The sequence below is a fragment of the Salvelinus sp. IW2-2015 genome, linkage group LG30 (assembly GCF_002910315.2).
Source record: "Salvelinus sp. IW2-2015 linkage group LG30, ASM291031v2, whole genome shotgun sequence".
In the NCBI taxonomy this organism is placed as follows: domain Eukaryota; kingdom Metazoa; phylum Chordata; class Actinopteri; order Salmoniformes; family Salmonidae; genus Salvelinus; species Salvelinus sp. IW2-2015.
The window spans coordinates 15,771,911-15,788,861 of record NC_036869.1 but is presented as its reverse complement, the minus strand read 5'-3'; the positions used below and the strand labels follow the sequence as shown (position 1 = coordinate 15,788,861).

The window sequence follows — 16,951 nt, the reverse complement described above, 5'->3', positions numbered from 1 at the left end:
ACAGTTGAAGCCTGAATTATGGTGGCCAGTACAACAGTCAAGTTTTGCATGTCAAGAGAGAGAACGTTTAAGGGAGTTCCCAATGAACCCCCACCCATCCCCCTGAAGAGGGAGGGGGAGAAAGAGCGGGAGGGAGCGGAGGGCTGGAGGGGCTGTTAGAGTTGTTTTGTCTGAGACACAGGAAAGGGTCCGGGCTAATCTGAGGCCGTTTGTTTTGAGTGTGTGTATATATACTGTATGTATGTGTGCGCGCGGTGGAACTAGAGAGAGGGAATTAATTCAATACGCCCTGGCAGAATAAATCCTAACTGCTGACATATCTCACCTTCTGTGACCTTCTCCCCAACAAGAGGGGGAGGGAGAAAGTGAGAGAGAGGGGGCGCTGTATAGACATAGCTGTATACTAGATCAGGCTTCAAATGTCTAAGGACTTTGCTCACAGTCACATGTAGATCCATATCCTCTCTTTCTGTCACCCACTCTCCCGTTCTGTCTCGCTTTCTCTCTCTCTTTCTGTCACACAAACATGCATGCATGAACGCACGCAGGCGCACACGCAAACACACAGTAAATACTGTACAAACTCACTCCCCACACCTATTTTGACACATAATTAATCTCCCTGCTTCCAGAATGCTCCAGGTACAGTCAGAACAGTATTGACACGGGCCTCCCAGGTGGAGCAGTGGTCTAGGGCACTGCATCGCAGTGCTAGCTGCGCCACCAGAGTCTCTGGGTTCGCGCCCAGGCTCTGTCGCAGCCGGCCGCGACCGGGAGGTCCGTGGGGCGACGCACAATTGGCATAGCGTCGTCCGGGTTAGGGAGGGTTTGGCCGGTAGGGATATCCTTGTCTCATCGCGCTCCAGCGACTCCTGTGGCGGGCCGGGCGCAGTGCGCGGCTGGAACCCAGGGGCCACGTGTACCGGTGTTTGCCTGCCGACACATGTGGTGGGCACTGTTGTTCCGGAGTTGGAGGCACGCATGTGCTTAAGAAGCAGTGCGGCTTGGTTGGGTTGTGCTTCGGAGGACGCATGGCTTTCGACCTTCGTCTCTCCCGAGCCCGTACGGGAGTTGTAGCGATGAGACAAGATAGTAATTACTAGCGATTGGATACCACGAAAATTGGGGAGAAAATGGGATAAAATGTAAGAAGAAAAAAAAAAGATATATATATATAAAATTTCAAAAGAACAGTATTGACACCTGTAGATGTAGGAGCAGAGCAAAAGTGACATCATTACATACTACATTAGACTTAGTGCAGGTTGCAAATTATATATTGACTCTTGGAGGTGGCCTGAAAAGTCCTCTATCAAAACTGGGTGGTTTGAACGATGAATGCTGATTGGGTGACATCGTATATCAGCCATCGTATATCAGACCGGGTATGACAAAACATTTGTTTTTCCTACTCTAATTACGTTGGTAACCAGTTTATAATAGCAATAAGGCACCTCGGGGGTTTGTGGTATGTGGCCAATATACCACACCACACCCACCAGGCCTTATTGCTTAATTAGACTACCATGGGAGTGCTCCCGGTAATATACATTACCGTTCAAAAGTTTAGGGTCACGCAGAAAGAGGACAAGTACATTAGAGTGTCTAGTTTGAGAAACAGACGCCACAAGTCCTCAACTGGCAGCTTCATTAAATAGTACCCGCAAAAGACCAGCATCAACGTCAACAGTGAAGAGGCGACTACGGGATGCTAGCCTTCTAGGCAGAGTTGCAAAGAAAAAGCCATATCTCAGACTGGCCAATAAAAAGAAAAGATTAAGGTGGGCAAAAGAACACAGACACTGGACAGAGGAACTCTGCCTAGTAGGCCAGCATCCCGGAGTCTTCACTGTTGTCGTTGAGACTGGTGTTTAGCTGGTACTATTTAATGAAGCTGCCAGTTGAGGACTTGTGAGGTGTCGGTTTCTCAAACTAGACACTCTAATGTACTTGTCCTCTTGCTCAGTTGTGCACCGGGGCCTCCCACTCCTCTTTCTATTCAGGTTAGAGACAGTTTGCGCTGTTCTGTGAAGGGAGTAGTACACAGCGTTGTACGAGATCTTCAGTTTCTTTGCAATTTCTCGCATGGAATAGCCTTCATTTCTCAGAACAAGAATAGACTGATGAGTTTCAGAAGAAAGTTTCTGGCCATTTTGAGCCTGTAATTGAACCCACAAATGCTGATGCTTCAGATACCCAACTAGTCTAAAGGACAGTTTTATTGCTTCTTTAATCAGAACAACAGTTTTCAGCTGTGCTAACATCATTGCAAAAGGGTTTTCTAATGATCAATTAGCCTTTTAAAATTATTAACTTGGATTAGCTAACACAAAGTGCCATTGGAACATACAGTTGAAGTCAGAAGTTTACATACTCCTTAGCCAAATACATTTAAACTCAGTTTCACAATTCCTGACATTTAATTCCTGACATAAAAATACCCTGTCTTAGGTCAGTTAGTATCACCACTTTATTTTAAGAATGTGAAATGTCAGAATAATAGTAGAGTGATTTATTTAAGCTTTTATTTCTTTCAGCACATTCCCAGTGGGTCAGAAGTTTACATACTCAATTAGTATTTGGTAGCATTGCCTTTAAATTGTTTAACTTGGGTCAAACGTTTCGGGTAGCCTTCCACAAGCTTCTCACAATAAGTTGGGTGAATTTTGGCCCATTCCTCCTGACAGAGCTGGTGTAACTTGAGTCAGGTTTGTAGGCCTCCTTGCTCGCACACGCTTTTTCAGTTCTGCCCACAAATTCTCTATAGGATTGAGGTCAGGGCTTTGCGATGGCCACTCCAATACCTTGATTTTGTTGTGCTTAAGCCATTTTGCCACAACTTTGGAAGTATGCTTTGGGTCATTGTCCATTTGGAAGACCCATTTGCGACCAACATTTAACTTCCTGACTGATGTCTTGAGATGTTGCTTCAATATATCCACATAATTTTCCATCCTCATGATGCCATCTATTTTGTGAGGTGCACCAGTCCCTCCTGCAGCTTAAGCACCCCACAACATTGATGTTGACCATCCCCGCTGCCCTTCACGCGTATGGAGATGGTGGTTTCTTTCGGGGATTTGGTGTCATTTCAGCGTGCCCTTTTCCTCAACAATAATGATAGTCATTGAATGGCCAAAGCCAGTCTATTTCTTTGTTTCATCAGACCAGAGGACATTCTTTCCAAATGTCGCGATTCTCTTTTCCATGTCAGTTAGCAAACAGTTGTCTTCTGGCTTTTTATGGCGCTATTTGGAGCAGTGGCTTCTTCCTTGCTGAGCGGCTTTCAGGTTATGTCGATATAGGACTCGTTTCACAGTGGACACTAGATGCCTGTTTCCTCCAGATCTTCACAAGGTCCTTTGCTGTTGTTCTGGGATTGATTTGCACTTTTTGCATCAAAGTACATTCATTTTAGGAGACAGAACGCGTCTCCTTGTCATGGCTGTTGTAAGAGGAGGACCAAGGTGCAGTGTGGTGAGTGTACATTTTCATTAATTTTGGAAAAAGACAAGAATGACGCAGAACTAAACAATAACACTGCAAAAACAAACCGTGAAGCTTAAGGCTGAGTGCCATCAAACAAAGTTAACTTCCACAAAGACAGGTGGAAAAAAGGGCTACCTAAGTATGGTTCTCAATCAGAGACAACGATAGACAGCTGCCTCTGATTGAGAACCACACCCTGCCAAACACAAAGAAATATAGAACATACAATCAACCCAACCCTGACCAAACCAAAATAGAGACATAAAAAGGATCTCTAAGGTAGGGCGTGACACTCCTTCCTGAGCGGTATGACTGCAGCGTGGTCCCATGGTGTTTATACTTGCGTACTATTGTTGTACAGATGAACGTGGTACCTTCAGGCGTTTGGAAATTGCTCCCAAGGATGAACCAGACTTGTGGAGGTCTAAAAAACATATATCTGGGGTCTTGGCTGATTTCTTTTGATTTTCCCATGTTCAAGCAAAGAGGCACTGAGTTTGAAGGTAGGCCTTGAAATACATCCACAGGTACACCTCCATATATATCAAATGATGTCAATTAGCCTATCAGAAGCTTCTAAAGCCATGACATCATTTTCTGGAAATTTCCAAGCTGTTTAAAGGCACAGTCAACTTAGTGTATGTAAACTTCTGACCCATTGGAATTGTGATACGGTGAAATAATCTGTCTGAAAACAATTGTTGGAAAAAATGACTTGTCATGCACAAAGTAGATGTCCTAACCGACTTGCCAAAACTATAGTTTGTTAACAAGAAATGTGTGGAGTGGTTGAATTTTTTTTTTAATGACTCCAACTTAAGTGTATGTAAACTTCCGACTTCAACTGAAGGAGTGATGGTTGCTTGATAATTGGCCTCTGTACGCCTATGTAGATTTTCCATAAAAACCAGCCGTTTCCAGCTACATTGGTCATTTACAACATTAAAAATGTCTACACTGTATTTCTGATCATTTTGATGGTATTTTAATGGACAAAGAATGTGCTTTTCTTTCAAAAACAAGGACATTTCTAAGTGAGCCCAAACGTTTGAACGGTAGTGTATGTTTACCGTATACGTTAATATTTTCAAGACTTATGAGGGTGCCCTGATTTGTAATGGGAGAAACCAGTGTCACGGGCACAATCTGAACCCAGGTATCCCAAGGGAAACCAATGTCTTGACTATTAGACCAAGGGTGACAATGAGGGGCAACCTCATCACGAGACCATGTGTCCGACTCATGACTGCTACATTCACCCCCCTTAGACCACCTCTTTCACAAGAGACTGACCCACAATTGGGTGCCATTGTCACGAACAGGATCCGAACCCAGGTCTCCCACAGGGGAAACGAACGTCTTGACTGTTAGATGGGCCTTGGTTGAAGTCACAGGCAGGGCTACCTCATCACGAGACCATGAGTCCGACTCACGAGGCCATGAGTCCGAATCAGATCCCTGACCTTTAGCCCAAACGTGTATGAAAAGAGGTTAAAGTCTCTTTCTGTTCCTCTTCCAAAGAAACCTCATGAAAGTTTATCATGAGGTTCCATCTTTGCTTCACCGGTGCGTCAATCTAAGTAACATAATAAAAAACATTCCCATCAATCCGTCAGTTTAAGCTAGAGATAACAGCCTCATCCGCCTATGTTGGCCTTCCGCCAAGTGGAAGATGGCTGAGCTACAGCTGTGTTTGTCAGACCATGAGACATATCGAAAATCTGTCTTCTCACGAAAACGAACACAATGGTGTTCTCCGTTTTGCTCTACTACCCCCATAAGGGATATGTCTGAAGGTAACCCATACAAACAAATAGAAGTATGGAGGTAGTTTTGTCCCAACAAAAATATGGGGTTAAATATGTGTCCAAAAATGTATGTGTTCTTATATCTCCTAGATATATAGGACAGACACTTCAAAACCTGATTCCTTATGATTGTTTTGACTGTCTTTTTTGCCTTTTATGAATGTGTTATTCACTGTATTTCTATGGGCTATAGTAGTAAAGGCCAAATTCAATATTTTATAAAAACATATTACAGTACCAGTCAAAAGTTTGGACACACCTACTCATTCCAGGGTTTTTCTTTATTTGTACTATTTTCTACATTGTAGAATAGTAGGGAAGACATCAACATTATGAAATAACACATATGGAATCATGTAGTAACCAAAAAAGTGTTAAACAAATCAAATATGTATTTTGAGGTTCTTTAAAGTTCACCCTTTGCCTTGACAACTTTGCACACTCTTTGCATTCTCCCAACCAGCTTCATGAGGTAGTCACCTGGAATGCATTTCAATTAACTTTTTAGGGATAGGGGGCAGCATTTTCACTTTGGATGAATAGCGTGCACAGAGTGAATTGCCTCCTACTCTGTCCCAGATGCTAATATATGCATATTATTATTACTATTGGATAGAAAACACTCTGAAATTTCTAAAACTGTTTGAATGATGTCTGTGAGTATAACAGAACTCATATGGCAGGCGAAAACCTGAGAGAAATCCAACCAGGAAGTGGGATATCTGAGGTTGGTCGACTTTCAACTCATCGCCTATTGAATTCCCAGTGGGATATGGATCTGTTTGCACTTTCCTACCGGAGCTGTCCACTAGATGGTAACAAGGTCTGTATACAAGCTTGAATGAACGTGTTCTTACTGTATGATCTGGGCAGTGCCCGTGATGATGAGAGACGGGAGCATGAGATCAGTGTTTCTGAGGCAGATGCAGCCAGGTCCTTGGTCATGTGCAATTCACCACATAATTAATCGACTTGCGTTCATTACTTCATATAGACACAAAGGAATTTGCTCCGGTGGAACGATTCTTGAGGATATTTTTTGGACTAACGAACATCTAAAGATTTGATTGCTATACTTTAGTTTGACAGTTTATTCTGACCTGTAATATAACGTTTTTGAAGTTTTCGTCCGACAATTCGCGGACTTGCGAGCGGCTCTGGGCGGTTGGATATGTGTACTAGAAACGTCTAACAAAAGTAGCTACTGGACATAAAATTGGAAGTTATCGAACACAAATAAGACAAAATTTAGTTTTTGGGGATACTAGATTCCTGTGACTTGACATGTTCCTGATGAAGTAGTCATTTCAAAAGCTAGGAAATATTTATATAATATTTGCTGATATTTACGATATCTTATCGTGTGTTAGATGCCCAACATGGCGGAGAAATTTTGTTTTCTATCTGGGCGCGTCTCAGATTATTGGATGGTTTGCTCTTTTCCGTAAAGTGTTTTTTGAAATCTGACACACGGGTTGCATTAAGAACAAGTTGTATCTTTAATTCCATGTCAACATGTATCTATTCATCAAAGTTTAATGAATGGTGACTATTTCTGTTCTATTTGATGTGGCTCTCTCGACAGCATCTTTTTCCGGATTTTGGCATGTGCATGTGCAAGATTGTAACATGGCGCCAAATGTACAACGAGGTGTCTCTACTGGCAGTATTAATATGCACATCTCTATCCGAACGCAAAACATACATGTATTGTGTAACATGATGTCCTATGAGTGTCATCTGATGAAGATCATCAAAGGTTAGTGATTAATTTTATCTCTATTTCTGCTTTTTGTGACTCCTATCTTTGGCTAGGAAAATGGCTGTGTGTTTTTTGGACTTGGCGGTGATCTAACATAGTCATATGTTGTGTTTTCGCTGTAAAGCATTTTTTAAATCGGACACGATAGGTAGATTAACAAGATGTTTATCTTTCATTTGCTGTATTGGACTTGTTAATGTGTGAAAGTTACATATTTCTAAAAAATATTCTTGAATTTCCCGCGCTGCCTTTTCAGAGGAATGTTGTCGAGGGGTTCCGCTAGTGGAATGTGTGTCCTAGAAAGGTTAACAGTTGTGCCTTGTTAAGTTAATTTGTGGAATTTCTTTCTTAATGCGCTTGAGCCAATCAGTTGTGTTATGACAAGGCAGGGGTGGTATACAGAAGATAGCCCTATTTGGTAAAAACCAAGACCATATTATGGCAAGAACAGGTCAAATAAGCAAAGAGAAACGACAGTCCATCATTGCTTTAAGACATGAAGGTCAGTCAATCTAGAAAATTTCAAGAACTTGGAAAGTTTCTTCAAGTGCAGTCGCAAAAACCATCAAGCACTGTGATGAAACTGGCTCTCTTGAGGACCACCACAGGAAAGGAAGACCCAGAGTTACCCCTGCGGCAGAGGAGAAGTTAGAGTTACCAGGCTCAAATATATATTTCACAGAGTTCAAGTAACAGACACACCTCAACATCAACTGTTCAGAGGAGACTGCGTCAATCAGGGCTTCATGGTCGAATTGCTGCAAAGAAACCACAACTAAAGGACACCAATAATAAGAAGAGACATGTTTGGGCCAAGAAACATCAGCAATGAACATTAGACCGGTGGAAATCTGTCCTTTGGTCTGATGAGTCCAGATTTTAGATTTTTGGTTCCAACCGCTGTGTCTTTGTGAGAAGCAGAGTAGGTGAACGGATGATCTCCGCATATGTGGTTCCCACCATGAAGCATAGAGGAGGGGGTGCTTTGCTTGTGACACAGTCTGTGATTTATTTATAATTCAAGGCACACTTAACCAGCATGGCTACCACAGCGTTCTGCTGCAATACCCCATCCCATCTGGTTTGCGCTTAGTGGGACTATCATTTGTTTTTCAACAGGACAATGACCCAACACCCCTCCAGGCTGTGTAAGGGCTATTTGACCAAGAAGGAGAGTGATGTTATCAGATGACCTGGCCTCCACAATCACCCGACCTCAACCCAATTGAGATGGTTTGGGATGAGTTGGACCGCAGAGTGAAGGAAAATCTCTTAATAAAATTATCCGCCAAAATTGTTGCAACCCCTATTGTTCAACCTCAGCCTGTTCAACCTCTCTTTCGTATCATCTGAGATCTTATATATATATATATATATATATATATATATATATATATATATAATATATTGGAAAGCTGCCCCTCTTCCTAAGGGGAGACACTCTAGACCCAAACTGTAATAGACTTATATCCATCCTGCCCTGGCTTTCTAAAATCTTTGAAAGCCAAGTCAACAAACAGATCACCGACCATTTCGAATCCCACCGTACCTTCTCCACTATGAAATCTGGTTTCCGAGCTGGTCATGGGTGCTCCTCAGCCACGCTCAAGGTCCTAAACGATATCATAACCGCCATGGATAAAAGACAGTACTGTGCAGCCGTCTTCATCGACCTGGCCAAGGCTTTCGACTCTGTCAATCACCGCATTCTTATCGGCAGACTCGATAGCCTTGGTTTCTCAAATGACTGCCTCGCCTGGTTCACCAACTACTTCTCAGACAGAGTTCAGTGTGTCAAATCGGAGGGTCTGTTGTTCGGACCTCTGCCAATCTCTATGGGGGTGCCACAGGGTTCAATTCTCGGTCCGACTCTCTTCTCTGTATATATCAATGATGTCGCTCTTGCTGCTGGTGAATCTTTGATCCACCTCTACGCAGACGACACCATTCTGTATACATCTGGCCCTTCTTTGGACACTGTGTTAACAAACCTCCAAACAAGTTTCAATGCCATACAACTCTCCTTCCGTGGCCTCCATCTGCTCTTAAATGCAAGTAAAACTAAATGTATGCTCTTCAACCGATTGCTGCCCGCACCTGCCCGCCCGACATCACTACTTTGGACGGTTAGAATATGGGGACAACTACAAATACCTAGGTGTCTGGCTAGACTGTAAACTCTCCTTCCAGACTCACATTAAGCATCTCCAATTCAAAATTAAATCTAGAATCGGCTTCCTATTTCGCAACAAAGCCTCCTTCACTCATGCTGCCAAACATACCCTCGTAAAACCGACTATCCTACCGATCCTTGACTTCGGCGATGCCATTTACAAAATAGCCTCCAACACTGTACTCAGCAAACTGGATGTAGTCTATCACAGTGCCATCCGTTTTGTCACCAAAGCCCCATATACTACCCACCACTCTGACCTGTATGCTCTCGTTTGCTGGCCCTCACTACATATTCATCGCCAAACCCACTGGCTCCAGGTCATCTATAAGTCTTTGCTAGGTAAAGCCCTGCCTTATCTCAGCTCACTGGTCACCACAGCAACACCCACTCAAGCAGGTACAGTTGAAGTCGGAAGTTTACATACACCTTAGCCAAATACATTTAAACTCAGTTTTTCACAATTCCTGACATTTAATCCTAGTAAAAATTCCCTGTTTTAGGTCAGTTAGGATCACCACTTTATTTTAAGAATGTGAAATGTTAGAATAATAGAAGAGAGAATAATTTTTTTCAGCTTTTGTTTCTTTCATCACATTCCCATTGGGTCAGAAGTTTACATACACTCAATTAGTATTTGGTAGCATTGCCTTTAAGTTGTTTAACTTGGGTCAAACGTTTTGAGTAGCCTTCCACAAGCTTTTCACAATAAGTTGGGTGAATTTTGGCCCATTCCTTCTGACAGAGCTGGTGTTTTCAGAGTCAGGTTTGTAGGCCTCCTTATTCGCACACGCTTTTTCAGTTCTTCCCCCAATTTTTCTATGGGATTGAGGTCAGGGCTTTGCGATGACCACTCTAATACGTTGAGTTTGTTGTCCTTAAGCCATTTTGCCACAACTTTTGAAGTATGCTTGGGGTCATTGTCCATTTGGAAGACCCATTTGCGACTAAGCTTTAACTTCCTGACTGATATCTGGATGTTGCTTCAATATATCCACATAATTGTCCATCCTCATGATGCCATATATTTTGTGAAGTGCCCCAGTCCCTCCTGCAGCAAAGCACCCCCACAACATGATGCTGCCACCCCCGTGCTTCAATGCTGGGATGGTGTTCTTCGGCTTGCAAGCCTCCCCCTTTTTCCTCCGAACATAACGATGGTCATTATGGCTAACAGTTCTATTTTTGTTTCATCAGACCAGAGGACATTTCTCCAAAAAGTATGTTACACCTCCAATTGACTCAAATTATGTCAATTAGCCTATCAGAAGCTTCTAAATCCATGACATAATTTTCTGGAAATTTCCAAGCTGTTTAAAACTTCTTGACGCACGGATCCCTTTAGCGGGATCATTTTCATCAACAACCACTTAATTGCAGAGCGCCAAATTAAAAGAAATTGCTAAAAATATTTATATTCATGAAATCACAAGTGCAATATAGCGAAACACAGCTTAGCTTGTAGTTAATCCACCTGTCGTGTCAGATTTTGAAAATATGCTTTACAGCAAAAAAAATCCAAGCGTTTGTGAGTTTATTGATCACTAGACAAAACATTAAGAACACCTAGCAGCAATGTAGATTGGTCATGAAAGTCAGAAAAGCAATAAAATTAGTCGCTTACCTTTGATGATCTTCAGATGTTTGCACTTACGAGACTCCCAGTTACACAATAAATATTCCTTTTGTTCGATAAAGATTATTTTTATATCAAAAAAACTCCATTTGTTTGGCGAGTTATGTTCAGTATTCCACAGCCTTAGGCAGGTCATCAAGGCTTGACAAATTCCAATAGTATCCGTAAAGTTCGTAGAAACATGTCAACCGTTTTTAATAATCAATCCTCAGGTTGTTTTTAACATCAACAATCGATAATATTTCAACCGGACTGTAAACTATTCAATACTGGAGAGAAAGAAAATGTCTAGCTACCAGTGTTGCGCGCATGAACTAATGGAAGGACATCGGCCATCCACTGACGCGATTTGATAAATCTCGCTCATTTTTCAGAATAAAAGCTTGAAACTATGTCTAAAGACTGTTCACACCCTGAGGAAGCCACAGGAAAAGGAATCTGGTTGATATCCCTTTAAATGGACGAAAGGCAGGCAATGGATCAGTGATTTTTCAAAATAAGAGTCACTTCCGGGTTGGATTTCCTCAGGTTTTCGCCTGCAAAATCAGTTCTGTTATACTCACAGACAATATTTTGACAGTTTTGGAAACTTTAGAGTGTTTTCTATCCTACTCTGTCAATTATATGCATATTCTAGCATCTGGACCTGAGAAATAGGCAGCTTACAATGGGAACGTTATTTTTCCAAACAGAAAAATTCTGCCCCCTAGCTTCAAGAGGTTATTAATTAAAGACACAGTCAACTTAGTGTATGTAAACTTCTGACCCATTGGAATTGTGATACAGTGAATTATAAGTGAAATAATCTGTCTGTAAACAATTGTTGGAAAAATTACTTGTCATGCACAAAGTAGATGTCCTAAACGACTTGCCAAAACTATAGTTTGTTAACAAGAAATGTGTGGAGTGGTGGAAAAAACAAGTTTTAATGACTCCTACCTAAGTGTATGTAAACTTCTTACTTCAACTGTATATTTCACTGGTCATCCCCAAAGCCAACACTTCCTTTAGGCGCCTTTCCTTCCAGTTCTCTCCTGCCAATGACTGGAACAAATTGCAAATATCACTCAAGCTGGAGTCTTATATCTCCCTCTCTAACTTTAAGCATCAGCTGTCAGAGCAGCTTACCGATCATTGTACAGTGAGGGAAAAAAGTATTTGATCCCCTGCTGATTTTGTACGTTTGCCCACTGACAAAGAAATTATCAGTCTATAATTTTAATGGTAGGTTTATTTGAACAGTGAGAGACAGAATATCAACAAAAAAATCCAGAAAAACGCATGTCAAAAATGTTATGAATTGATTTGCATTTTAATGAGGGAAATAAATATTTGACGCCTCTGCAAAACATGACTTAGTACTTGGTGGAAAAACCCTTGTTGGCAATCACAGAGGTCAGACGTTTCTTGTAGTTGGCCACCAGGTTTGCACACATCTCAGGAGGGATTTTGTCCCACTCCCCTTTGCAGATCTTCTTCAAGTCATTAAGGTTTCGAGGTTGACGTTTGGCAACTCGAACCTTCAGCTCCCTCCACAGATTTTCTATGGGATTAAGGTCTGGAGACTGGCTAGGCCACTCCAGGACCTTAATGTGCTTCTTCTTGAGCCACTCCTTTGTTGCCTTGGCCGTGTGTTTTGGATCATTGTCATGCTGGAATAACCATCCACGACCCATTTTCAATACCCTGGCTGAGGGAAGGAGGTTTTCACCCAAGATTTGACGGTACATGGCCCCGTCCATCGTCCCTTTGATGCGGTGAAGTTGTCCTGTCCCCTTAGCAGAAAAACACCCCCAAAGCATAATGTTTCCACCTCCATGTTTGACAGTGGGGATGGTGTTCTTGGGGTCATAGGCAGCATTCCTCCTCCTCCAAACACGGCAAGTTGAGTTGATGCCAAAGAACTCCATTTTGGTCTCATCTGACCACAACACGTWCACMCAGTTGTCCTCTGAATCATTCAGATGTTCATTGGCAAACTTCAGACGGGCATGTATATGTGCTTTCTTGAGCAGGGGGACCTTGCGGGCGCTGCAGGATTTCAGTCCTTCACGGCGTAGTGTGTTACCAATTGTTTTCTTGGTGACTATGGTCCCAGCTGCCTTGAGATCATTGACAAGATCCTCCTGTGTAGTTCTGGGATGATTCCTCACCGTTCTCATGATCATTGCAACTCCACGAGGTGAGATCTTGCATGGAGCCCCAGGCTGAGGGAGATTGACAGTTCTTTTGTGTTTCTTCCATTTGCGAATAATCGCAGAAACTGTTGTCACCTTCTCACCAAGCTGCTTGGCGATGGTCTTGTAGCCCATTCCAGCYTTGTGTAGGTCTACAATCTTGTCCCTSACATCCTTGGAGAGCTCTTTGGTCTTGGCCATGGTGGAGAGTTTGGAATCTGATTGATTGATTGCTTCTGTRGACAGGTATCTTTTATACAGGTAAGAAACTGACTCCCTTTAAGAGTGTGCTCCTAATCTCAGCTCGTTACCTGTATGAAAGACACCTGGGAGCCAGAAATCTTTCTGATTGAGAGGGGGTCAAATACTTATTTCCCTCATTAAAATGCAAATCAATTTATAACATTTTTTACATGCGTTTTTCTGGATATTTTTGTTGTTATTCTGTCTCTCACTGTTCAAATAAACCTACCATTAAAATTATAGACTGATCATTTCTTTGTCAGTGGGCAAACGTACAAAATCAGCAGGGGATCAAATACTTTTTTCCCTCACTGTACCTGTACACAGCCAATCTGTAAATAGCACACCCAACTACCTCATCCCCATATTGTTATTTATCCTCTTGCTCTTTTGCACCCCAGTATCTCTACTTGCACATCTTCATCTGCACATCTATCACTCCAGTGTTAATGCTAAATTGTAAATATTTCGCCTCCGGCCTATTTATTGCCTTACCTCCCTACTCTTCTACATTTGCACACACTGTACATAGATTTTTCTATTGTGTTATTGACTCTATGTTTGTTAATGTGTAACTCTGGGTTGTTTTTCTCGCACTGCTTTGCTTTATCTTAGCCAGGTCGCAGTTGTAAATGAGAATTTGTTCTCAACCTGCCTACCTGGTTTAATAAAGGTAAAATAAAAAAGCAACCAACAAGTGTTCAGCATATGTGGGAAATCCTTCCTGTTGGAAAAGCATTCCAGGTAAAGCTGGTTGAGAGAATACCATCAATGTGCAAACCTGTCATTAAGGCAAAGGGTGGATACTTTGATGAATCTAAAATCGAACATATATTTAGATTTTTTTATTACTTTTTTGGTTACTATATGATTCCATATGTGTGTTTTTTTGGTTACTACATGATTCCATATGTTCTTTCATAGTTTTGATGTCTTTACTATTATTCTACAATGTAGGAAAAAAAATTAAAATAAAGAAAAACCCTTGAATGTGTGTGGTGTGTACAAACTTTTGACTGGCACTGTGTTTGTAATATATATATATATATTATTTTTTCCCCCCCATGCTTAGAGGTGTCCTAAAATTGTAAATTAAATTGCTAAATGACCATCTTAAAACAATTCCATATGTTAACTTTGTACTTTGTTCGCTGGTTGAAAAGCTGAATCAGGTTAATTACAACTGGGGTTGGAGCGAAAACCTACAGGAGGGTAGTTCTCCAGTAACAGGGTTGGAGACCCCTGCCCTAGAGCCTACCCCACTTCTGACTTCAAAGTAGGAGGATGCATATGCAAATAAAAGATTACTGGTCATTGGTCAGAATAATCAGATTGTGATGCCATGATGTGGGCAAAAACTTCATCCCACCTGAAAAGGCTGAAATTCAAGGCATAAAAAAAGGACATTATCATAATTTCAACCTCATAGTGTAGAAATATCATTAAAAAAAAGTGAAATCACGTATTTGACTGCACAGCCTCTTAAAATTCTAACCCAGTTAAGAGATTTAAGATAAAACCCATATACTAATTTTGATTGAATAGGGCCATGTATCTCTAACACTTTCTCGCCCACCCTCTCTCTCTCCCCCCCACTCTTTCCCTTGGCCCCCCCCCCTCTCATCCCTTCTTTCTTTCTCTCTTTCTCTTTATCTCCAGGTTGCAGGGAGGAAAGGCTTCCCCCATGTGATTTACGCTCGACTATGGCGCTGGCCAGACCTGCACAAGAATGAGCTAAAGCACGTCAAGTTCTGCCAATACGCTTTCGACCTCAAATATGACAATGTGTGTGTCAACCCCTACCACTATGAGAGAGTGGTTTCTCCCGGCATTGGTAGGTCTGCTCAACAGCTTAAAGGGATAGTTCACCATATTTCGCGTAATGTCTAATGGTGCAGGTGTTTCTGATATGTAAATACTATGTTTTCTGTCATAACATGCCAAAAATTAAAGTCAGCAGAAAAACAACATGCACATTTTCCCATCAGAGATGTTTCAGTCAAATTGACGTTCTGTGGATAAAAAAAACGTATTTCATGTGTTGCTTAACAAACTTGCAAGCTTTCCCGAGTCGTAGTGGGAAGACCAACCAACATATCATCGCGTGACTTCAAGTTTACTTCGATATGATGGTTATTATATCAAGGCGTTTTCACTGCCATTTCTCACATAATACATTTTACTGACACAAAAAGATCCCAAATTTTTTCGATATACCAGTATTGATTTTTGCTGTTTCCGTCAGGCCTGTCATGACATTTTTATCCAACATGTACTTTACTCACATAAAATGGTTTATGTGAATGATATTTTGACTTCATCACAATGTAACTTAACTACAAATGATAAGCATTCTCTATCTCTTATTCTCTCCTTTCTTTCTTTGCCCCTCTTTCTTTTGTTCTCTTTCAAAGTTGGTCTCAGTCTTCAAAATACAGGTGAGTGCCCTATCACAACACATACTTAACATGCCTGCAGTAAGTTCGTTAAACAGTATTATACTTTGCTGATGGTATCAGATGACCAAACATTCCTCTTTCCTTTCATCCCTGCACCCTTTCCACACTACTGAGCCTAGCTGCACTGTGCTGGTCTGGTTAAGCATCCACCATAGTTGCTGGGAAGGACAATGTGAAAAAAATATATCCAAGCCAGCACTCAACGGTTCGGCTTGGCACAATAGTGTGAAAAGAGTACTATTGAGGTTCGCTCGTGCCTCACTGGCCTGGACGCCAGACTGTTTCTGCATTAATCAATTCTTTATAGTTGCCTAGACAAAAATGACTTGCATTCATTACAAAGCATTGAACTTAATGTTTTATAATTGCATAAATGCTTTCACAATGCATTACACACAGGTGGTAATACTATAATACAGGTTTTAAACCTGTTAATACAGGTGGCTAATTCATTATACACACATGGTTAATTTTATTCTTATGCTAAAATGTTTATTCTATTGAACCATTTACTTCATGTTCGTATTATTATCTTTAATTATTTCTTATTATAGTTGCATTGTCGAGAAGGAACCTGCAAGTTAGCATTTCGTTGGACGGTGTATACCATGTGTATCCCCTACATACGCCTAATAAAACATGAAACTAATGACAATGTTATACCATGCTGTTGGTAGCCCTCTCCCTCTCTCCTCTAGGCCCCCCTGGGAGGTTGATCAAAGAGGAGTACATTCATGACTGTATCCAGATGGATATGCCACTAGGCATGTCCCCGTCGGACCACCCCCACCCAGGGGCGCTCAAGCTACCGCCTCCCGACCACTATGGCCAGCCCCTCCCGCCTCTGCAGCTCCCGCCGGAACCGCAGTGCGCCCCTCCGCCCATCACCCTCTATCCCAACATGCCCCTCTCGCCCACAGGTAAAACCGATAGTTGTTTAATGAATGGAGGGAGTTATACGCACATCCAACATAATAACGGGAACTAGACAAAAATAAGTTCCAATACATAGAGAAAAATTGAATGTCCGCTCCTGTTTTGCTGCTCCCTAAGGGGATTTTTTAATAAGCTTAGGGGATTGTTTGGCAGATAGGTGTTACCAAGGATGTCCACAAGGGTTATATTTTTGTTTCTATGGGTGTTACTACGTAATCCCATTTTATGACATTTGTTTATCGACTTCTGCCTACCTATTGATATTGAA

General features: G+C 41.7%; 1 protein-coding gene across 5 annotated transcripts in view; it reads left to right on the top strand.

Moving 5' to 3' along the window:
- The window catches only part of smad10a (SMAD family member 10a), a 40,468-nt gene that overhangs the window by 6,846 nt on the left and 16,671 nt on the right, over positions 1–16,951 (top strand). For all 5 annotated transcript variants that reach the window (XM_070436107.1, XM_023974971.3, XM_070436108.1 and 2 more), the window contains exons 3-5: positions 14,948–15,122; positions 15,703–15,726; positions 16,425–16,667. In XM_070436107.1, coding sequence (XP_070292208.1) covers positions 14,948–15,122; positions 15,703–15,726; positions 16,425–16,667 — 442 coding nt within the window. The remainder of the gene's footprint in view (positions 1–14,947; positions 15,123–15,702; positions 15,727–16,424; positions 16,668–16,951) is intronic.